The 22,391-nt window shown below is 65.6% G+C and overlaps 1 protein-coding gene across 25 annotated transcripts in view; it reads left to right on the forward strand.

The window, feature by feature from the left end:
• The window catches only part of NCOR2 (nuclear receptor corepressor 2), a 212,451-nt gene that overhangs the window by 175,755 nt on the left and 14,305 nt on the right, over positions 1–22,391 (forward strand). For 21 of the 25 annotated variants that reach the window (XM_023241291.2, XM_045041573.1, XM_045041577.1 and 18 more), the window contains 15 exons: positions 2,098–2,218; positions 3,187–3,343; positions 7,340–7,504; positions 8,510–8,649; positions 9,359–9,461; positions 9,633–9,737; positions 10,058–10,161; positions 13,637–13,787; positions 16,120–16,260; positions 16,530–16,616; positions 17,246–17,541; positions 18,993–19,347; positions 20,485–20,706; positions 21,120–21,371; positions 22,136–22,288. In XM_023241291.2, the coding sequence (XP_023097059.2) occupies positions 2,098–2,218; positions 3,187–3,343; positions 7,340–7,504; positions 8,510–8,649; positions 9,359–9,461; positions 9,633–9,737; positions 10,058–10,161; positions 13,637–13,787; positions 16,120–16,260; positions 16,530–16,616; positions 17,246–17,541; positions 18,993–19,347; positions 20,485–20,706; positions 21,120–21,371; positions 22,136–22,288 (2,552 nt within the window). The remainder of the gene's footprint in view (positions 1–2,097; positions 2,219–3,186; positions 3,344–7,339; positions 7,505–8,509; positions 8,650–9,358; positions 9,462–9,632; positions 9,738–10,057; positions 10,162–13,636; positions 13,788–16,119; positions 16,261–16,529; positions 16,617–17,245; positions 17,542–18,992; positions 19,348–20,484; positions 20,707–21,119; positions 21,372–22,135; positions 22,289–22,391) is intronic. The other 4 variants (XM_045041567.1, XM_045041576.1, XM_045041565.1 and 1 more) reach the window with 2 other exon arrangements.

Raw genomic sequence — 22,391 nt, forward strand, 5'->3', positions numbered from 1 at the left:
GTGTATCCTTGAAGCCGGTTTTGGGCACATGGGTGGTTTCTCACCTTTTGGCTGTGGCGACAGTGCCTCTGCGACCTTAGCGAACCGACCTTGTGCGTGCGTGTGTGGACCCGTGTTCTCAGTTCTCCTGGGCAGACGCCCCCAGAGAGGGACCGCCAGGTCAGATGGTAACCGTCTTGCCTTTGCAGTAACTGCCAGGCTTCTTCCGCAGCGGCTGCAGCGCGTTCGCTCTTAAGTTCAGGTTAACAAGGGCCCGTTGGTTTCAACGGATGCTGGCAGGCGGAGGGGAGGGGAGGCCGGGTGTGGGGGCAGTTGAGGCAGGTGGGGAACATCAGGACTGCTGATGGCGCGGGTGCTCACGCCCGTCGGGGTGCCTGGTGCAGGGGGGCAGGGAGGGGCAGCGGCCACAGGGGAGGGAGGCCCGAAGCCCTCGGAGCATGAGCAGGGCAGGTAGAGAGGTGAGGGCGGGCGGGAGGGGGAGCAGGCGGGGAGGACCGTGGAGGCCGGCGGAGCACGGAGAAGTCAGGACGACCTTCCCCCGCGCGCCAGGGGCAGCCCCGGCGGGCGTCACCGCGTCTGTCTCTGCTCAGCCGAGCGTGTGGCAGACGCGGGCAGGAGGCGGTACCCGCAGGACGGGCTGTCACGGCCGTGGCTCGGCGGCTCGGCCACCACGGAGAGCAGAAGGCGCCGAGGCCTCGAGTCGGGTGTGCGCCCTGTTCCGTCCCCAGGAAGGAGGCACGTTTACCTCACGGCTGGGCGTCTGGCTCCGGCAGCTAGGCGCAGAGAGCCGCGAGCCACGTCCTCGTTGTCACGGCTCTTGCCTGGAAGGCAGCGGCTGTGGCTTACGGTCTGCACGAGGCGTTGCCTGACCCGGTCACGGCACACAGTAGGGGCTGTGCCGACAGGGCCCTCTGGCCGTGGGGACCCGGCCTCAGCTTTGCGCCCCCCCCCCCCGCCCCCGGGCGAGTCCCGGCCCAGGGCCAGTGCCCTCGCACGCCCTGATGGGTCACCGGTGGCGTCCCTCAGGCAGAGATTGGATCCCGAGTCTCTCCGTGCTCCCCGGGCACAGCGCTGGGTCTGCTGTGTGCTCGGCAAGTGCAGGTCTCGGGAGGGAGTCAGGAGCTGGGCGGGAACCTGGCAGCCCCGGTGGGTAGGTGAGGGTCAGGCTGGGGCAGACTGAGATCCCACCCCAGAGACCTCTTGCCAACGAGGGAGGCAGATAGGGGTTGTGGCAGCTTGCTGTGCCCAGTACTCCGGGGTTTCCTGGAAATCCCTGAGGACTTCTTGAAGGAGGTGACGCCCGTGAAGAGGGCAGGCTGTGTCCGGGTGCCCCTGCACGGGCGGGGCCCCGTCCCTGGCGTCCACCTGGGCCCTGCCAGGTGCCCCGTGCGGGTTCCCGGTCGTGTGTGTCAGCAGCAGACGAGGCGACCGCGCTCTGCGGAATGAAGCACTTACGGGCCTGGTTCGGCTCGCGGCCATGCTTGTGGCTGATGGGCAGACGGGTGCATGCCGCCCGGGCCCTCCACGCGAAGCTTGCCGCCTGTCTGCTTTCAGCGCCTCAGAAGCGGCGGGCCGGTGAGGTGCGAGTTCTGGTTCAGCGGGTGGCTTCCCCGGCTCCTGCCTCCAGTACGTGGGGTCCACTCAGCTCCACGCCGGGCACCTGGGCCTCCCCTGTTTGGGTGGCGAATAATCTCCCTGAATCTCTTCAGCTCGCCGAGCCTTAATCTGGTTGAGGCTTCGGCTTTGCTGCAGCTCTGGAAGGGCCCTGCGCGGCGCGGGCCCTGAGTCTCGGCTTCCCTGGGACTTTGCTTGCCTGGGGCTGTCTCAGGGGGGGTATTGAATCCTGGCCTGGGCCTCTGGGCTGGGCTTGGAGCGGGTCTCGGCTCCTCACGGACCCGGCCGGGACCAGAGGAGGGAGGGAGGGAGGAGTCGCCTGGCCCCGTTCCCCACCCCCCCGAGTCCTGGCTGGTCTCCTCGGCCGGGTGACCCTGGACGTTTGCCCCGCGTCTGGCGGCCCCCTCCGGCCGGGTCCTGCAGGGCTGGAGCCCGGAGAGGCCGGCGGTGAGCCTGTGGGCTGACGCTCCTCTCCCCCCTCAGGCTGCTGTCACCACGGCCCAGCCTCCTCACCCCGAGCAGTGACACCAGGGCCAACGCCTCCCCCCAGAAGCCGCTGGACCTGAAGCAGCTGAAGCAGCGGGCGGCCGCCATACCCCCGATCGTGAGTGCCCGGGCGTCCCTCCCGCACCCCGGGACTCCCGCGAGGAAGGCAGCAGCCCCCCACGCCCCCCACCTTCAGCCCCGGTTCAGGGAGGCAGCGCAGGAGGGCGGGTGCCCAGCTCTGGGGGGGCCGCGGGGGGGGGCCAGCACCTGCAGCCTCGCTCTTCTCGGCCCTTCCCGGCAGCCTCCTGTTTCCTGGAGAAATCCCCATGGAGATGAGGCGGGAACAGCTCCAGGGCTCTGGCGGGCGTGCAGGGTGGGGCTCTGGAGGAACCAGGGAGCTTGCGGCCCGCGGGTCTCCCTCCCGCCCTCCCGGCCCGGTGCCCGCGCGGGCCCTTGCGGCCCGAGGGGCCGCGCCCACCGTGCCCACCTCCGCCCTGCCCCCCGAGGCTTCTCCAGAGCTCCCCCAGACCAGGGAGGGCAGGACATCCCCCGGCTGTCTCAGCACCGTGGGCAGAAAGGTGGGGCCTCCCCTGTTCTAAACGAGAGACCCTGTGGGAGGCTCCCCAGGAGAGGCTGTGGGGAGGCTCGAGGCCGCGCAGGCAGCCCCTCGGAGGAGCCCCCTCGTCACAACGGCCCGGCCTCTGCCAAGGCCGCTCCTCTCTGAGGAGGTGTGCCCGGGCTCGGGCTCCCTGTGTGCGGCCGGGGGGCTGCGGGCTGAGGGGCTTTCGGAGCGAGGGGCACGGGGCGGGCCAGGCTGTACGGCCAGCTGCCGGGGCCGGGCGCGGTCCTGCTCGTCCGTCCCGACCTCCCAGACCCGCGGAGACTCGGGGCGGGGGCCACGGGCGGCCACACCCCGCGCCCTTTCTGCAAAGGCCTACCCTCCCGCCCCCTGAGCTGCGTGCCTTTGAACGCCTCGCCGCCTTGGCCTTCGGGCTTGTCACCTGCGGGGGGCCTGCAAGGCTTTCCCCGATCTCTGCGGCCCACGGACGGCCTGTCAAGACACTCATTTCCCCTGGCTTCTCTCAGCAGGTCACCAAAGTCCACGAGCCCCCCCGGGAGGACGCGGCTCCCCCTGCCCCCCCGCCGCCACAGCACCTGCAGCCGGAGAACGACACCCCCCAGCAGCCCGGCAACAGCCCCCGAGGCAAAAGCAGGAGCCCCGTGCCTCCTGCTGAGAAGGAGGGTGAGTGGGTGCCCGTGGCCGTGGTGGAGAGTAGGGGGGCGTGGGGGGCACCACGGGGACGGGGACGAGGGCCGTCCGTGCGCGCGGGCCGGCCGTCGCGGCTCCGAGCCCGCAGGGGCAGGCGAGCCGGGTAGGTGAGCGGAAGCGCCGCGGAGGCGAGGCAGTGGGGCATGCTGGGAACGGTGGCGGACCGGGAGCTCCTGGTCTGAGGCGGGCACCTGCTGGCTTCTGCCGAGTCACCCCGCGGCGGTGCGGTGTTCTTCCAGAGAAGCCAGGAACCCGCGTTTTCACGTGAGATCTGGTGTCTCGGCACTGGCGACGTTAAAAGTCGTTCAAAGACGCCGTGTCTGCACGTAAGCGCGTCTGTGGCGCAGCCTCTGATTCCACGGGATTCCGCCCACGTGTGAGCTGCTAGAGCCGTAGAGGAGGCTCGGCGCCCAGCTGGCAGCGGCTCTGGGCCCCGGGCCGGAAGCGCTGCCCCACTCCAGCGCTCACCCTGACCTTGCTCCAGGCCGAGGTCGCCGGGTCCAGCGGGGAGCCCGTGGGGTAATTCCCGGAGCAGCTGTGTTACAGCAGCTGCCCGGGGCGTGCTTTGTTGTGGCCACGGGAAGCTCAAGGTCCGGAGACGGGCCAGGAGTGGTTTCTTGTGCCCTGCGGTTTCTCTCCGCCTCACACTCCCCATCGGGCCCAGGAAGTTCCAGGCCCGTGTCCCCGAAGGGGCGCCCTTCCCCGATCAGCCTGGCGCGCGGTGGGTCGGTGCGCCTCAGAGGTGCTGGGCGCAGTTCCTCCAGGGGCCCCCCCGCGCCGGGCCAGCCTCGAGTCCCGCTGGCCGCTCGAGGGGTCGGAGGGCGGGTGCCGCCTGCACCCGCTTCTCACGTACAGAGCCCTTCCCTGGGAAGCCGGATTGGCCCTTGGCCGTGGGCCCCCTTGAGGGTGCTGCTGTGCGGCTGTGTGAGAACAAAAAGCAGTGCCGTCCCTGAGGGAGGGCCGCTCCACGCTTCCCGCTAGTGACACGGGCCTGCCAGACGTGCCCCGTGTAGTCATCCTGCCCCCTCGCCTCCCCGCGTCTGCTCTCCCCTGCTGCGTGAAGTCTTAGACGCCACCCACACGGTGGGCGGGGGTGCCTCCCGGCCGGCACGCAGGCTGTCTGCTGGCCACTGGGTCGGGACACTTGTTGAACACCTGTGATGGCCGAGTGCCGTGCCAGGCGGCGGGGAGTTGGCAGTGAGCAAGGTGAAGGGATCGAGGGCCCTTTTTGTGGTTGAGAAGGACGTTAAGCCAGGACACACACAGAAAGAAGCAAGACGACTTTGGAGTCGTTCACGCAGTTAAAGAACGAAACAGGGTCGGGGAGGCTCAGAGGAGGGGTCTCTGTGGAGGTGAGGTCGTGGGAAGATGTGGGGAAAGGGCATTCATTCCAGGCAGAGGGAGTAGCACGTGCAAAGGCCCTGGGGTAGGGACAAGCTTGGTGTGTTTGGGGAGCTGCCAAAAGGTGGATATGGGCGGTAAGGGGGTAGGAGAGAGGATCAGAGAAGGAAAACTGGGGCCCGGATTATGTAGGGCCTCGTAGGCCACGGTGCCACAGGGATTCCGTCTCGGGTGTAGGAGAGGCCTCTTTGGGAGGCATTTTGATGTGTCTGTGCTGTGGGGAGTAATCTGATTTATATTTTGGAAAGATGTTCCTTTCTCTCTGGCCATTGTTGAGGAGGAAGGGCTACAGGGAGTTGTGGGCAGATGGGGGAGGCCACCGTGCTGCTCCCGACCAGCTGTGGTGGCAGTCTGGACTACAGGGTGACCGCGGAGGCGGGGAGTTTGTTTCAGAGGCAGAAGGCAGCCGGGCCTGCTGAGGGACCCGAGTGGGGATGAGGGCGCGGGGTGTCTGCCTTCTCCCGGGACCCTGCCAGCCCCCCACGCTGGGACCAGGACGCCTCACTACGGGGAGGAGCCGGGCCTGGCTCTGGAGAACATTCCAGGCTCGGGGCACCAGCCCAGGGGTTTGCTGCGTGGCAAGGCCAGGGCCCCAAGCGGCTCTGACCCATGCCGGATCTGAGCAGGGCTAGGCCACCCTCGGGTGGCCGGGCATCACCCGGGGCCAGCCAGGACCTGCTGGGACAGGTCATGGGCGCGTCCTGGGTGCCACCACCGGTGGTTTCTGATTGCAGCGGGACGGGGGGGGGGTGGGGCGCTGTTTTCCTGGACGGCTCCCCGCGGCAGACAGCGCCCCTGGCCTCAGGCACCATTCTGGTCTCTCGGGAGCTCCCCTGCTTCCTGGCTCCTGCGTGGGCTCCCCCGGGGCCAGCTGGAGGAACAGGTTGTCTCTCCAGGCCCCTGGCCTCCCGCCCAGGCTGGCCCGGCCCCAGGAGCCCCCCCAGCCCCCACCCCTGCCCACCACAGCCCAGGCTGAGCTGCAGGAGGCAGGGGTGGGTAGCTGGACGAGCAAGGCCCAGGGGGGGTGTTCAGGCCAGGCCCTGTGGGGGCGCCTCCATCAGGGGCTGTTGAATCCCTACACGGGGTTGTTCCCCACATCTGCGACCCCCTCCTGTGGGCTGCCCGCCTCACCAGGGCGCGGGTCCCGGGGGGCTCGGTCTCTCGTGGGAGAGATGTGGAGAATCCGGAGCGGGCCCACCTGTGCCGCCACCTGCTGTGCCCCTGGCAGGCCTCACTGCTCCGTGCTAACGCTCCCGTGGGCCTTCAGAGCCTCCCTGCGCCATCGGAGGTGGCCCGAGAGACGACACCTGCCCGCTGTTCCTGCCCCAGGGGTGGAGAGTTTTGGGGTTTCCCAGTTGTGTCTCCTGCCTGGCTTCTCAGCCACTCACCTCCCCTAGTCGCTGAGCCAGTTCTCAAGGGAGAGGTTTGGAGCTTGGGGCAGATTTCAGGAGAGTAGGAGGTGGGCGGGCGAATGCCGTGACCACAGACCTGGGCCCCTGGCCTCTGGCCGTGGCTGCGGGGTGTCCCTAGGCCTGAGAACCTGGGGCCAGCTTTCATTCACGTTCCTGTGGGCACAGTGCCTAGTGAAGGTTAAGGTCGCAGTCTGTAGCCTGACTGCCCGGGCTCGAAGCCGCTTCCCCTCCCAGCGGTGGGCCTTTGACCTGACGACTTTGCCTCTCCTGGCCTCAGTTTTCCCAGCTGTAAAATGGAGACGGTGATAGTTCCGTTTAGGGTGCAATGGGGATAAACGAGTCGGTACACAAACAGGGCTTCGAGTGCCGGCTCATGGGAGGCTGTGGGAGGGCCTTAGTCTCCTGTTCTGTTATCTGTAGCTGCAGAGGCCAGGAGGTTGAGGGTTCAAATCCCGACTTGGCCACGTATTTGATGGTGACCTTGGGTAACTCCACTGATGTGTCTGTACCTCAGTTTCCCCCTCCACGCAACAGATCTGGTAACGGTCTCCTTCTCGCAAGCTTGCTCCTTGGATCCATGCTGGCGGGATGCTTAGCACAGTGCCTGGCACACAGTACGTGCTCAGCAAACAGGCGGCCATGGTGGTCGTTGTTATCCCAAGGGTCTGCACCTCCAGTCGGCCCTCCTGCCAGGGCATACGTATCGAAGCAAGCCTTCGTCATTGTGCAGAGGCCAGTGAGCTTGTTCTAGAAAGAGCCGGAGAGTCAATATTTCAGACTTTACGGGCCAGACGGTCTCTGCTGCAGCTACTCGGCTGTGCCGTAGACAGTAAATAAACGGGCGGACGCGGCCATGCTCCAGAGCGAGTGTCCATACAAAATCAGGCGGCAGGGCCCAGGCCACCAGCTCCAGCCCCTGCCTTGGAGGTTGGTCCAGGGTCCCTCGCTTGCCTGGCACGCTGCGGCTTAGAAGCTCCCTGGGATCTCAGGGGCTCAGGGCGGTGCTGGCCTGCAGACTTGGTGGGCTCCCAGCATAGTCCCCCTTACTATTGGCCAGGACCCCATCCTTGCCCAAGGTCAGTCCTGTGGGCGCAGGAGAGCCTTGTTTGGGCGGCGCTGGCCAAGTACGGCTGACGGCCCTGCCTCATCCCCTCAGCAGAGAAGCCTGTGTTCTTCTCGGCCTTTGCAGCTGACGGCCAGAAGCTGCCCACAGAGCCTCCGTGCTGGACGTCGGGCCTGCCCTTCCCTGTGCCCCCTCGTGAGGTGATCAAGGCCTCCCCGCACGCCCCTGACCCCTCGGCCTTCTCCTACGCCCCGCCTGGTGAGTAGCTCGGCCCAAGCTCGGTCGGCCAGTGCAGTCATTGGGTGCCAACTCTTGGCACTGGTTTGGAGCTGCATGCGGAGGGATCTTAGAATCTGATGGGGCCCAGCAAGAGGGATGGTCTGGTCGGTGAAGGGAAGGAAGGGGGTCTTTTGAGATTAGAGAAACGTGCAGGATTAGAGTCGAAGCCACTGGCAGTAGGGAGCCATAGGAGGTACTTGAGCTGGTGAGGGGGCAGCCCTAGAGTGGGGCTCTGTCTTCCACCAGTGACTTAGAGCTAGAGAATGGGCAGGTGGAAAGAAAAGTCTGGGGGGAAGGGAGGAGGGGGAGGGACCTGCTTTGGTTTACAGATACGTTCAGCCGGGGGTTGAGATTCTTTCTGGATCCTCCAGTCCTGCCGGGCCCCGCCAGCAACAGAAGTAGCACATCTGGGGACTGCTAAGGGCTGTGATGTCAGCAAAGGCCGTCCTAAGCAGAGCTGATCTGAAGCATGAGTGGGATAAATGAGCCAGGAGCAAAACAGGGCGAGACAGGCCAGGCAGAGGAACTGCACGTGCAGAGGGTCGGAGGTAGGAAAGAGCGGGAGACACTTGAGAAACAGAATCCGGCTGCCTTGGTGGAAGCTCGGTGCCCAAGCTGTGGGTCCAGGGAGACCCCAGGCACCAGGTCGGGGGCACCTGAAAGCCGTGTCAAAGTTTAAGAGTTCATCCTGGGGGCAGTGGGGAGCCATGGAAGGTAAACAGCAAGGGGAGGATGTGAACCAGTAGGCTTTTCCGAATTCCTTTGAGGGGAATGGGCTGCTGTTGGCGGGGGAGGGGGTAAAGGGGGAATGGGGAGACCAGTTAAAGGGGGTCCGGGCTGGAGGTGAGGGGCTTACACGGGGGCTGGGCTGTGGCAGGGTGGAGAGAGGCTTCCCTAGGGAGGGAAGGGCGCATGTGGACAGGCGCCTGTGGGGGGTGGTCTGTCTGGCAGGGGCCCTGTGACGGACAGGCGTGTGCCCTACAGGTCACCCACTGCCCCTGGGCCTCCATGACAGCGCCCGGCCCGTCCTGCCTCGCCCACCCACCATCTCCAACCCGCCGCCCCTCATCTCCTCCGCTAAGCACCCCAGCGTCCTCGAGAGGCAAATGAACGCCATCTCCCAGGTGAGGCGGGAGGGTCAGCACCCCCCCGGAGCATCTGTGTGGCCTGGTGCCCAGAGAACAGCCCCTTCCTCTTTTGGGGTTCAGGCTTTCCGTCTGTAAAGCGGGGCATCGGAAACAACGGTGCCTCGGTGGGGGCTGGGCACCCGAGGGGCCGGGGTCGTCTCTGTGCCCTTCACTGCTAGAGTCCGAGTGGGCTGGAGTTTGCCCCAGGACCTGGGGACTCGGGCAGCCAAGAGCATGGGCTCTGCAGCCAGACTGTGTGGCCTTGGGCAAATGACCTAAACTTGCTGTGCCTCGGTTTCCCCTCTGTGAAACGGAAGGTCGGATGCACTCGACAGCGCGTGGTGAGCCGTCTGTGGCTGCCTGCCCCTTCGCCTCCCTGACGTATCCGCCTGTGCGGGGAGGGGTGGGGCCAGGTGTCCGCTTTGCCCCGGACCACACGTGCGCACCGTTTCCTTTACGCCCCACCGGCTCCTGATGGCCGCTTCGCAGGTGAGGGGATCGAGGCCCAGGAGAGCTGGGGACTTGTCCGTGGTGACTCAGCTGAGCAGCGGCCTGGGACTCGAGCCCCCGGCTTCCCGCCTGCGTGGGATTCCGGCGTGCCCCTCCCCTTGGGCTCTCGCAGAAGGGGCGTCAGGACGCTCTGGCTGGGCGTGTGGTGGAGGGACTGCGAGGGCGCCCGTGAACCCGTGACCTCTGCCCCCCACAGGGAATGTCGGTGCAGCTCCACGTCCCTTACTCAGAGCACGCCAAGGCCCCTGTGGGCCCCATCACCATGGGGCTGCCCCTTGCCATGGACCCCAAGAAGCTGGGTAAGGATCTGGGCCCCCCGCCTCGATGGCCCGGGCACGGCTCCAGCTGTCCACGTTGGGGGCTTGAGGGGAGGGTGCCGAAGCCCGGCCCCTGGGTAGGGCTAGGTGGGGGCCGTCGCCCCAGGCCCCTGCACCTGTGCTGCGTGGCTCACCGCTCTCACCCGTCCCCAGCGCCCTTCAGCGGAGTGAAGCAGGAGCAGCTGTCCCCGCGGGGCCAGGCTGGGCCCCCGGAGAACCTGGGGGTGCCCACAGCCCAGGAGACATCTGTGCTGAGAGGTGAGGGCGTGAGGGGTGGGCGTGAGGCCCGGATCCTGCCCTGCGTCCCTAGCGGGTGCCCCTCTGCTCTTTGGAGGAGGGTCGAGGCAGGAACGGGTGCTTTGATCCCAAATCTGAGGATCATCCGCTCCCACAGGGTCCAGAACCCCGTCTTCCTGATTGTTTACCTTGCCATTTAGGGCCAGGGGGACCTTCTGCCCCAGGGGAGACCCCAAGGGGGGACTTGCCGGTCACCAGGAGCCCAGCTGGGTGGCTTTTAGGGCCGGGACCTGGGAAGGGGTCGTGGACACCCTTTATGCCCCGTGTCTCGTGTCTTTTAGGGACGTCTCTGGGCTCGGTTCCGGGAGGAAGCATCACCAAGGGCATCCCCGGCACGCGGGTGCCTTCTGAGAGCCCCATCACGTACCGTGGCTCCATCACCCACGTAGGTGTCCCGGGGCACCGCACGAGGGGCGGGGGGAGGACCCGCGGGCCGCGGCTCCAGACGCGGCCCTGACCGCAGGCAGAGCCGTGGGCCGGCCCCTCTGTTCCCCCTGGTGCCACCGCATGGCACCTGTCTCGGTGGGTGTGATGATGTCCTGGGCACAGCCGCTTGTTCCGTGGTCGTTTCTCTTGTCTGTGTGGAGCCACGCACCCCAGGTGCTGAGCAAAACGCAGAAGTGGCTGCTCCCAGGGGGCCGGCTGGGTAGCCGGAGGACGTAGGCCGGGGCTCACAGGCCGTGAGAACGGGGCGGGGGACTTCAGAGTGCCCGGTGCTGCAAACTGAGTGACACACCATGATTCAGAATGCCCGGGGCTGCTGAGGCCACACGGACGGGCAAGTCGGGGAGACTTCTCGGGGGTGAGCCTCCTGCAGGAGTCTCGGAATAGCGAGTGGGCGCGTCTCCGCACGGGCGAGGGCCAGTGAGGGCCGCGGTGCCTGGAGCAGGGAGGGGAGGCCACCTTCAGGCTGTTCGCGGACAGGTGCTCCGCACTGTGGCCGAGCCGGCCCCCACCCCTGGGGGGAGTCGGTCACGAGGCCCTCCTGTGATGCAGATGGGGGCGGGGGGGCGGGGCTCTGTTCTCCACCTGACCAAGGCCGGGGGCTCCCTGTGCATCCGGGACACGTTGAACCCTCTCCTCCCTGGCCAGTGAGCACGAAGTGTGGCACCACCGGCTCCTGGGGTCCTTAGCACCCCGGGCTTTATTTTCCTTCCTTCCGCCCAGGTCCAGACAAGATGCTTTATGCTGGCACAGAGACCGTGCTAGGATAGCCCATTTTATAGATGAGAAGACTGAAGCCCAGAGATTAAAGCTGAGGTCACATGGCTAGTGAGCAGCGGACCCGGGGTTTCGTGCCCAGCCGCGTCCGGCCCTAGAACACGGTGCTGGAGAACGAGGAGCCAGAACACACGTGTGGGCGTGCCCCTAAGTACACGCGCAGACACGCTCACATACAGGACACAGGCACGGACACACACGGCGGGACAGGCGGGCGCACAGACGGGCTCGCGCGACACCCCCCGCCCCACCCACACGCACGTTAGAGGCGCCGCGTCCCGCCATAGGCTGGGCGGCAGTGAGGCGTTTTCGACCCCGGTGGCCTCAGATCAGACCACAGAGGGGAAGGAAAGCCGTAGGTTTTGAAATAACAGGCTTCGGGAGGCAGCCTCGCTGAGTGCAAAGAACGAGCACCCGGGGCAAAAGTCAGGCCGGGGTGTTCAGGTCCCCGCTCTGCCACCCACTCACTCGAGCAGGGGACGGCCCCTCCTGACTCGGTTTCCCCTCTGGGGAAAAGCACTCCTCCCGGAGTCTTTCTCAAGGGGCCGGTTGTGATTAAAGGTCGAATTCCGGGTCCCCTCGGAGCCCACCTGCCCCGGGTTTCCCGGCAGCTGTGACCCACGCTGTCTCGGTCACTCACACCCCGTCGGCTGTTTTTCGCAGAGGGTGACAGCTGTCAGAACACGTGGGAGTCAGACGCTCCCACGGCCTTGCTTCCGGGTGGCCGCGGGGAAACCCGGCACAGACCACGGGCACGCGCACGCGCCCGTGAACCCAGCGGGCGTGACGCCCCTTCGCAGGCTGGAGGAGGCCCCGGCGCGCTGTCCTCCCCGGGGCTCCTCCCGCCCCCGGGAGCGAAGTTCGCTGGGGTCCGCTCCGGGAGGCTGCAGGCTCCTGTCCCCGAAACAGGCCGTAGGCAAACAGTCTCCCCGCCCGCACGGGTTCGCCCCGTGTGTCGTCCCCAGGGGCGGCGTCCACAGCCCTTCGCGTCCCGTCCTCTGCTGAAGCCCGGACCGCCTTCGGTGCCTCCAGCAGGGCCCCTTCCCACCATCCGTTGTGGTGTCTGCTCAGCCACTGCTTTGCCCGAGAGGGGCCCGGTCACAGGCCCGGTTCTGATGGCGCCCGCCCCCATCCGGCTAAGGGCTGTGCTGGCAGCAGCTGCCTCTGGAGGAGCCTGTCCTGACAGCTTGGCCCTGTTGGGCGCCCCGGGTGGGACGCCCAGTTATCCCCCAGCTCTACCGTGCTGCGCACAGATGCTTCCCGGGGGCGGGGAGACCCCGGCCAGAGCCTTTGCTGGGGGAAGCCTGGGGAGCTCGTCCGCATCGAGAGCGCCCTCCTGTCCCCTCCTCGCAACGCAGGGCCTGCAGGAAAAGCCCAGCGCGTGCCCTCAGCCCGCAGGGGGGGATGTGTCTCAGCAGACGAGTTTCTCTGGGGCCGCTCGGGGCTCGCTGGTCCGGGGCTTGGCACTCAGTAGGACCCCCGCATCTGTGAAATGGCTCCAGTAATCTTAGGAAAAGGAGGAAAGAGACGTCTCGATTTAGGGCGAGCTTGTCTGTGTCAAGCGCCTTTGAGAATTACAGATGCAGAGGTTGTTCCCGTTTTGTGGACGTACAGACTGAGGTTCAGAGAGGCAAAGTGACTTGACCCAGGCCACCCGGCAACTCGTCTGTACAGCTGCTGTTTGACATCCAACAGTCTGACCCGGTTGGGGGTCAGTACCTGATCCCCACGCTCCTGTTCTCGGAGGTTGCCCAGGGCAGGGTGGCACTCCCTGTGGCTGTCTTCTCTCTGCTTGGATACCTCCCCTCGTGGAGAGCTCACTCTACGGCCGTGGTTCTCCTTTGTGGGCAGCTCTGCCTCCCAGGGGATGTTGGGCAACGTCTGGGGACATCTCGGATTGTTACGCCTTGGAGAGGGGCAGATCGGGGAGGCTCGGTGCTGTTCTGGCATCTAGCGGATAGATACTGGGGGTCCTGCTACACATCTCACACACCCAGGACGCTGGCCCCACGCGTCATAGTGCTGGGGTTGACAGACCCTGCTTTGGGAAACCGGGGTGCCTGGCCCACGGTCACAGGCACGGTACAGGGACAGGATCTCAGCACCCCCATTAGTTACTGTCGGTGCTTAACACGTCAGGGCTCTGAGAAAGTAAAACCCATACGGTTCAGGTTGGAACACAGACGCCAGGGCCGGACGACCTGGGTTCCAATCCCAGTCCTGCCCCTCCTTAGCTGGTGACCCCGGGTGAAGTCACCTAACCGCTCAGTGCCTCAGTTTCCCCGTCTGAAATAGGCATCACGACCGTGCCTGCCTTAGGATTATTGCCAGGATTAAACGAGTTAGTAGGTAGAGGGGGCTCCGGATGGTTTCCGTTCCATGGCGGGCGCTCAGTAAGCACACTTAGGATTAACCTTCCTGGTGTGGTGCTGTTCCGCCGGGCTTTGTCTCCGCCTTGGGAGCGGCACGTGGATGCACACACGTGTGCGCTGGTGGACCCAGCACGTGTGTGCACGCGCCTGTGTGTGCACTGGGAGGGCACACGTGTGTGCACACTGGACGCGCCCGCGTCGTGCCCGCCGAGCCCGAGGGACCCCCGTGTGGAGCCTGCCGGGGGCTCACCCGCTCCGTGCCCGCAGGGCACCCCGGCCGACGTCCTGTACAAAGGCACCATCACCAGGATCATCGGCGAGGACAGCCCGAGTCGTCTGGACCGCAGCCGGGAGGACAGCCTGCCTAAGGGCCACGTCATCTACGAGGGCAAGAAGGGCCACGTCCTGTCCTACGAGGGTGAGTCCTGTTGTTAACAGCCCCGAGGAGCTGGCGGGGCGGCCTGGGGCCAGCCAGGCCCTCAGCCTTCCTTCCTGTCCGTGGGAGTCTATCAGTGCTGGGAAAGAACCTTGAGACGGAGGGCCGAGGGGGGCGCTGGAGGAAAGTGGTGCCACGTGGTATTTATGGGGAGCCCCGCGGATGCAGCCCCCCGCTCAGACACTCTCAGGACACCACGTGAGATGCAGATTGTGAGTGCTGGAAACCTACCCCTCCAGCCCTGTCCACCAGACCCCAGGCTTTGGTGTTTCTAGAGCTGCTCAAGAGAGGAGGGTCCAGAAAAACGTGGTGGGGGTAAAAAGGCAGCCAGATGCCTTTGGAAAACAGATCTGGGGAGTTGGTGCCCTTCCTGAGTGGTCGAGAACCAGGGAGAAGCCTTTCATCCCCATTTTCCGGATGTACAGTCACAGCGGTCCTTCTCTCTGGCCGCCCTCTGGCCCCTCGAGAGACCGGGAGGCTTGGGATCGGGGGAGCAGGGTGTTTGGCCCATTGAGGTGGCTTCACCGGGAGCCGGGCCTGGGTGACAGCATGAAGCGTGACCAGAGAGGTGGTGACCCTCCTGTCCCTGCAGGATGCAAGCCAGCAGCAGGTGAGGGCTGGTCTCCCTTTTACCTCTGCTCAGTTCTTTACAGTTTAGGAAACTAAAGGCTGTGGCCAGCCTTGCCAGAGCAGAGCGGGGAAACTGAGGCCAGAGAGCGGAAGCCTGGCAGTTCTGGCCAACACTGAGCTCTGATCGGCAGCACACGGGGGGCCCGCGGGAGGTGATGGCCAGAGTGACCCTCCACCTCCCCTTGCCTCCGGCCCCTCTCCCCTTCTGGGTTCAGGGCCCACAGCCCAGGCAGCCTGCACGGGGGCACTTGGGGGTACAGAGCCGGGTTCCGAGGTTCCTGGCGGCCTCGGGCACCCAGGGCGGTGGAGCCGAACGCAGCTGACGGGCGCCCCTCTCAGCGCTGAGCACTCACCTCTGCTCAGTCCCTGACACTGCAGGGCCCCAAACTATTTCTCCTCTGGCGAGCGGGCATCTCTTTTCCTCCGTGCCTGCTTCTGCCTGTGCCCGCCCGCCCCCTCGGTGCTGGCCAGGGGTGGAGGTGGTGCCGTGTGGCCACGGGACGGGCCATCGGCTGCGTATTTGGGGCCAGCGTCAGCGTGTGGCTGAGGATCCGGGGAGGGGCTGAGGGGGGCCTGGGGTCGAGGAGTGTGGGCAGGGAGGGCACAGGCTCCGCTCGGGTCCCCGGACCGGTTCTTGAGCCCCTGTGGCTCTCGAGTGGTCATGTGCAGAAGGCGGGCACACGAGGCCTTCGAGTCCCTGACGTGCTTCCTGGAGCTGCGTGGCGAGTGAGGGCGGCGGGCCGGGTGGAAGGCGGCAGGGGGCGGGGACGGGCCCCCCGGCAGCCCGGACGGCGACTGTGGTGCGACAGTGGTGGACGTCGCCCCGTGTGGATGGGAGGCCACCAGCTCACTGCTGATCTGTCCTTTTATATCACGTACTTTTTTCCCATTTTGGTCTGAAACCACCATGTTCAAATATCAGCGATTAATTCTCAAGAAAAGCAGCCCAGTATGTCTGCAGGCCTCCGGCCCGTAGCCTCTGGAGTGGACTCCGTGTAGGAACAGGGGGCAGAGCTTGTTCTCGGGGGGGTGGGGGGGCGGCCTGGGGCCGTGGGGAGCTTACTTCCGACACCCCCGGCCTCGGCCGCCCTGAGGGGGAGAGGCTGTGGGCGGGGCTCCAGCCTGCCGGGCGAGGCCGGGCCCCTGTCTTCTCAGACCCTGGGCCTGTCTGGGGGCCCCCTCTGGGCTTCTCCCGGCTTAGCAAGGCCACGTGTGTGTGCCACGGCCAGCCCTCCCAGATTGTACACTCTCCCCACGTGGACTCGTAAGGCACGTCCACGCTTGTACACACGTGTGCACAAGGACACAGGCACACAGGTACATTTGCACGCACGGCCTCGCTTCGTTCTTGGCGGCCAGGCGTGTGTGTGTACGTGCACACGCCCACACGTGCGCACACAAATGGTCGCGCACTGCTGCTGGATCTCTGCTCACACACACGTGTGCGCCGCTGTTCGTGTCCCAAGCCGGCACCCGTGTGAGGACGTGTTTGCGTGCACAGCCACGTGGCCACGTGTGGCCGAAGGCATGCCCCTGAGATGGTGGGTCGGGGCTCAGGCCCTGGCAGGACTGCCCGCTGGGGTTCCCCGCGAGGCTCAGCCGGGCCCTGTGGCGGGGCCGCGTCTCCTGTCCCCGGGCCCTGTGGGCCGCCAGCCCCCCGCCACGAGCGCGGTCTGCTTTCCAGGTGGCATATCTGTGTCCCAGTGCTCCAAGGAGGACGGCAGGAGCAGCTCCGGACCCCCGCATGAGACGGCCGCCCCCAAGCGCACCTACGACATGATGGAGGGCCGCGTCAGCAGGGCCATCTCCTCTGCCGGCATCGAAGGTGGGTGCCGGGACCTGGGGGTGGGGGGGGTGGGGGCTTCCCAACTCGGTGCCTTAGAGCGCCCCCTGGAGGGAGGGCGGGGACGGTTGGCCCGATTTTCTGGAGAGGAAACCTGGGGCTGGGGTTGGCTGAGGGTCGGTCTGGAGGCGGTGACGGCCCCCCCTCCCGCCCCCGAGAGCGTCCGGTGCCAGCGCCCCCGCCATCATCTTGGGGACTGCTTTCAAGTGGCCACGGGACCCACGTAACCCTGATGCGGTTGCCCCCTCCAGGTCTCATGGGCCGGGCCATCCCGCCGGAGCGACACAGCCCCCACCACCTCAAGGAGCAGCACCACATCCGAGGCTCCATCACACAAGGTGCCAGCCGCCCACCGCCCCCACGGCGTCCGGCCGCCCGCTGCCCTCAGGGCAGCTCTAACGAGCGCTCAGAGGTTTCCCTCCGGACGGGCGGGGGCGGGGAGCCGTGCACGCGTACGCGAGCTGCACGGGCACGGGCTGAAACGGAGAGCAGGGACACTTGCTCCTTAGAAACGTAGAGGGAAAGCGGATCACCAGCCGCCGCCCTGCCCTCGCTAGGTTTACTGAGCCTCTGTTTGTGCTCGGTACTCACCACGTGCCGCTTCGGTGCGGTCGTGTGAGGCCGGCGTTACCGCTTACTGGCACTCACCGGCAGCTTCCGTTACCACGTCACCCACGTTGTCTCGGCTGGTCGGTGGCCAGCCACCTGCTGCGGGCCCCATCCCGTGCTTTCCGTCTGCGGTATCTCACTGAACGTGCGCGACTCGGTGAGGGGTTTCGATTCGTAGTCCCGTTCTGTATGTGGAGAGACCGAGGCTCGGAGGCTCGTGTGCTCAAGGCCACACGGCCAGTGCGGATTAGAAGCCAGGTCGTCTGGCTCCAGAATCACTGGAGGGCGGAGACCCCAGGGTGGGACGGGGCATGGTGGGGCGCAGAGCCGGGGGCCAGCGCCCTGTCCTCCTCGGCAGGGATCCCGCGGTCCTACGTGGAGGCCCAGGAAGACTACCTCCGTCGGGAGGCCAAGCTCCTGAAACGCGAGGGCACGCCGCCACCGCCCCCGCCCCCACGGGACCTGGCTGAGGCCTACAAGGCCCGGCCCCTGGAGGCGCTGGGCCCCCTGAAGCTGAAGCCGGCCCACGAGGGGCTGGTGGCGACGGTGAAGGAGGCCGGCCGCTCCATCCACGAGATTCCCCGGGAAGAGTTGCGGCGCACGCCCGAGCTGCCCCTGGCCCCGCGGCCGCTCAAGGAGGGCTCCATCACGCAGGTAACGGGCCGGCTGGGCAGGACAGCCACTTCCCTGGCCTCTACAAATGGGGAAACTGAGGCTCGCCTCAGTGGGTACCTTGCCCGAGATTACACAGCTGCTCACCGCTGACCCTTTGCCGTGTGCGTTCCAGATTCTGTGCTGAGGGCTTTATATCCGTGACCTCATTGAATTGTATTTACGCCCTGTGCGGTCTGTAGCCATTATCCCTGTTCTTCAGCTGGAAGAACTGAGGCCCAGAGAGCCCAGGCAGCCCGCTACAGTCCCCAAGTTCACTGTGAAAATGAACGGCTGCTGCTGTCTGGGTTTTTGTTACAGGCCAGGTGCCGCCTGAGCACCTCGCGTCGTGCCCAGTTTAGCCCCTGCAGCCATGCTCTGAGGGTCTCATTTTATCGGTGCGTAAATGGAGGCTCAGAGACGTGAAGTGACTTGCCCGGGGTCACACAGCAAGTGAATGGCAGTTGGTGAAACCCGGATGTTCCTAAACTGCAACGTCTTTGCTTCTCGGCGTCCCGTTTCCCCCACCAGCCTGCTGCACCCCCGTGGCCCCAGCTGCCCAGGGGGCCCCAGCCCAGTAGGGCACGATCAGCTCCTGTCGTGCAAGGAGCCATTAGTGGAAACCACCGTCCCTTCCCGTGGTCAGAGGTGGCTGGACGGAAGGAGGACGGACGGTGGGAACCGTCCCTGGGGCTGCGTGGCCATGAGGCGGACGGGGCTGGGAAGGGTATCCCGGGAGGGTGACCCAGCTTCCCCTGGGGGGAAGGTGCCCGATGCCCGGAGAAGCAGTGGGGACGGTAGCCACCGCCAGGGGCCTGGGTGAGACTTGCCCGTGGACCCCAGAGGAAGGCCAGTCTGACTCTACAGCATCCTCGTTAGAAGCAGGGTATCTCTTTCCCTTTCTTACCGAAGTGACGAAAACGTTCGTGAGTAGACCCAGGGTTCTGTTGCTTACAGACGCCGGCCCCCGCTGTACCCCGGGTTCCCAAGGCTGTGTCAACAGAGCGGGGGCTTCTCCGGGGCGGCCAGCCTGCACTGTGGTCCATGACCCCCTGTTTATTCAGCCGCCCCTTCTGGCCGGAGAGCAAACAGACCTCAGCCCTGACCTCTGAGCCTTGGGCACCAGGCGGTGGGACTGGGTTTTGCTGCTGAATTTCCTGGAGTGACCTCGAGTGGGCCGGCGGGGGGAGGGGGTCCCAGACCAGTGGGAGGAGTGGGGGTGTCGAGGCTCCAGGGGCCGACAGAGGGTCCCCGCTTGCTCCGGGCATGGCTGGCCTGTGAGCTTGGTGGCCCTGGGGCCAGGACAGGGCGGTGACCCGTGCGTTCATCTCAGGCTCAGCAAAGCCCTTCGTCCCCCTGCCCCTGGAGGCGTGAGCCGTCGCTCCTGCTTCGTGGCCGAGAAACTGAGGCTCAGAGATGTCCTGCGGCCGGTGCTCACACCCCTGTCTCCCCAGGGCACCCCGCTCAAGTATGACACTGGCCCGTCCTCCGCCGGCTCCAAAAAGCATGACGTGCGCTCCATCATCGGCAGCCCCGGCCGCACGTTCCCGCCCGTGCACCCGCTGGACGTGATGGCCGACGCCCGGGCGCTGGAGCGCGCCTGCTACGAAGAGAGCCTGAAGGGCCGGCCGGGGGCAGCCGGCAGCTCGGGGGGCTCCATCACCCGGGGGGCCCCGGTCATCGTGCCTGAGCTGGGCAAGCCGCGCCAAAGCCCCCTGGCCTACGAGGAGCACGGGGCGCCCTTCGCCGGCCACCTCCCACGCGGCTCGCCGGTGACCACACGGGAGCCCACCCCACGCCTGCAAGAGGGTACGTGGGGGGTGGGGGGGTGGGGTGCGGGCACCGGGTGGGCTCCTGCCTCGGGGGACTGCCTCCCCACCCACCCTCAGCTTAGGCTAGAAACCAGGGGCACCCTCGGGCCGGCGCGTACTTTCCACCTGCCGGGCCTGTGGCTTCTGTCCCCAAAGTACACTTCGATTTCTCTTCGTCTCCCTGCCACCCCAGACCACCGTGATTCCCCACCTGGGGGGCCACCGCAACTCCCCTCCTGTCCTGCTGTATCCTGCATCCCAGATGCAGCCAGAGCCGTCCTTTGAAACATTCACATCTCGTCACGCCACTCTAACGCTTAAATCTTTCTAGTGATTCCTCACTGCATTTAGGGGGAAAAAAAAAATCCACCTTTTAGCCACGGCCGTGAGCAGCCCATAGGACCTGGCCCGGTGCACTCTGCACGTCACGGTCACCACATTCCTTTATCCACCAGAGGCCGGGCCAGCGGGTTTCCTCCTCTCTGTTCCTGAGTGTGCGCGGGGCCTTTGCACCTGCTCTCCCCGCTGCCTGAAGCCTCCCCCACATGCAGAGTGTTACCTAAGTGGCTTCTTTTTGTCCTTCGGGTCTCTGTTCAAATGTCACATTCTTGGGAAGGCTTTTGTGACCCTCCCCCACTATTCTGGTCACATTCTGTCACATTTTGAACGTCCCCCGGAGCGTTGATCTCGCGGAGATTTTCGCTTGAAGACTAGTGGGTCGCTTCTCTCCAGCATTAAGTGCGCCACGTCGGTGTGGTTTCCTGCCTGTTGTGTTGACGGGGCCAGCTGCATTTCTTACGACAGTGCTTGGTCTGTAATAGAGGCTCCATAAATATTTTCGATTGCTTGAATAAAGAAAGGAAGGAACAAATGAACAAAAGAACAAATAAATGAAAGCACGAATGAAGGAGTTTTTAAAAAAAGAACACAAACACAGCAGCAAATGGGTAAATGAAAGAACACAGGAACCGGAGGCAAAGAAACAGGTGAAGGAGGAGGTCTGGTCCTTGCATCCCTGAGAGCCGCCCCCCTCAAGTGGCCTCCCCTAAATGCTGGCCCCGGCGGCCCCCGTGTTGGGGGCTGTGACAGCGGTGGCACAGAGGTCCAACGCCACCCCCTTGGCCTGTCCCCACAGGCAGCCTCTCATCTAGCAAGGCATCCCAGGACCGGAAGCTGACGTCCACGCCCCGGGAGATCGCCAAGTCCCCCCACAGCGCCGTGCCTGAGCACCACCCCCACCCCATCTCGCCCTACGAACACCTGCTTCGGGGCGTGAGCGGTGTGGACCTGTACCGCGGCCACATCCCCCTGGCCTTCGATCCCACCTCCATACCCCGCGGGATCCCTCTCGATGCAGGTGATTGTCTGGGACCCATAGACCCCCACAGCGCGGGGCCGGGGACCTCGTCCGTGTCAGCCCCAGTTTCCTGTGGAACTTATCAGTGCCTTTAAAATTGCAAACGTATCAAAAGAGGCCGCAGTGCCTGAGTGTTTCTCAAACGGACGTGGTCTGAAAATCTGTTTAAAAGGATGCATCCCTCGGGGATCTTAGCGGTCTACGCCGTGGATGCCCTTTAGGGGAACTTCGATCCAAAGAACGTTATCGATAAAAAGTACCCCACGTTGTCTTGGGGAGCCAAGGTTTTTCTGCGCGTAGCCCCTCAGTTCTGGGTTGTGGCCGGTGTTTGGGGGAGGCCGTCGGGTGCGCGGGCGGGGTACGGAACGACGGGCGGGTGAGCCAGCCTGACCTCGCTCCCCTTCTCCCCGCAGCCGCGGCCTATTACCTGCCCCGACACCTGGCCCCCAACCCCACCTACCCGCACCTGTACCCGCCTTACCTCATCCGCGGCTACCCCGACACGGCGGCGCTGGAGAACCGCCAGACAATCATCAACGACTACATCACCTCGCAGCAGATGCACCACAACGCGGCGACCGCCATGGCCCAGCGGGCTGACATGCTGAGGGGCCTCTCGCCCCGCGAATCCTCTCTGGCACTCAACTATGCCGCTGGCCCTCGAGGTGGGTGGGGAGGGCACTTCCAGGCAAGGGGGTGGGTGGGTGGACACCATTCCGCGCCCCCAGAACCGGCCCCGTCCCTCGCCCGCCCGGCCCCCTCGGGAGTGCGAAGGACGCGGGTGTTCTCGTTGAGGCCGTGGGGTGCGGTCACCTTAGAGGCCTGGGCGGTGGAACAGCCTTGAGAACGCACGCGGACCTGGCGCGGGGTTGAGAGTTGTGTGGGCCGCGAGCGTGGGGGTGGGGGTGTGTCTGATAACGTGTGCGTTCCGGATGCACACGCAGGAGGTGAGCGCGTGCGTGTGCGAACTCTCCGTAGAGGGGGGTCCTTGGCCTGACCAAAAGAGATCAAAATACGAGGCTGTGAATTTCTGGCTCCCTCGACTCACAAAGCAGCCCGTGGCTGCTTTGTGAGTGCGTTCAAGTCGTTCTCTGGCAACATTTCTGGAAGGTTCTTTTCAACAACCAAGTACCAGTTAGGGTCCGTTTGGAAAAAGCAGTCTCGCTAGGTATTTCAGGCAGTGGGGACCGAATACAGGGAGCTGACCGGAGCGGGTGGGAGGCTGGAAGAACAGAAAGGGCCAGCCAGGTGCGCGGGGATGCCCGCCACAGGGCACGACCGCCTCTGGGGTTTGGAGGTCAAAGGAGGTGGGACTGGGAGAGCCTGGCATCCAGAAGAGGGGCCCGAGGGGACCGGTGCAGAACCAGGAGGGGGCGCCCGTCCCTCCGGCCCTTTGCCCACAACCCCCCGGCCCCACCTCCTCCCGCAGGCATCATCGACCTGTCCCAAGTGCCACACCTCCCCGTTCTGGTGCCCCCGACCCCGGGCACACCGGCCGCCGCCGCCATGGACCGCCTTGCCTACCTCCCCACAGCGCCCCAGCACTTCAGCAGCCGGCTCAGCAGCTCCCCGCTCTCCCCAGGTAACACCCCTGCCCCGTCCCATCCACCCCCCAGGTAACACCCCTCCCCTGTCCCATCCACCCCAGAGGACAGGCCCCGGCCCTCCCTGAGCGCTGGGCTGAA

The sequence above is a fragment of the Felis catus genome, chromosome D3 (assembly GCF_018350175.1).
Source record: "Felis catus isolate Fca126 chromosome D3, F.catus_Fca126_mat1.0, whole genome shotgun sequence".
In the NCBI taxonomy this organism is placed as follows: Eukaryota; Metazoa; Chordata; class Mammalia; order Carnivora; family Felidae; genus Felis; species Felis catus.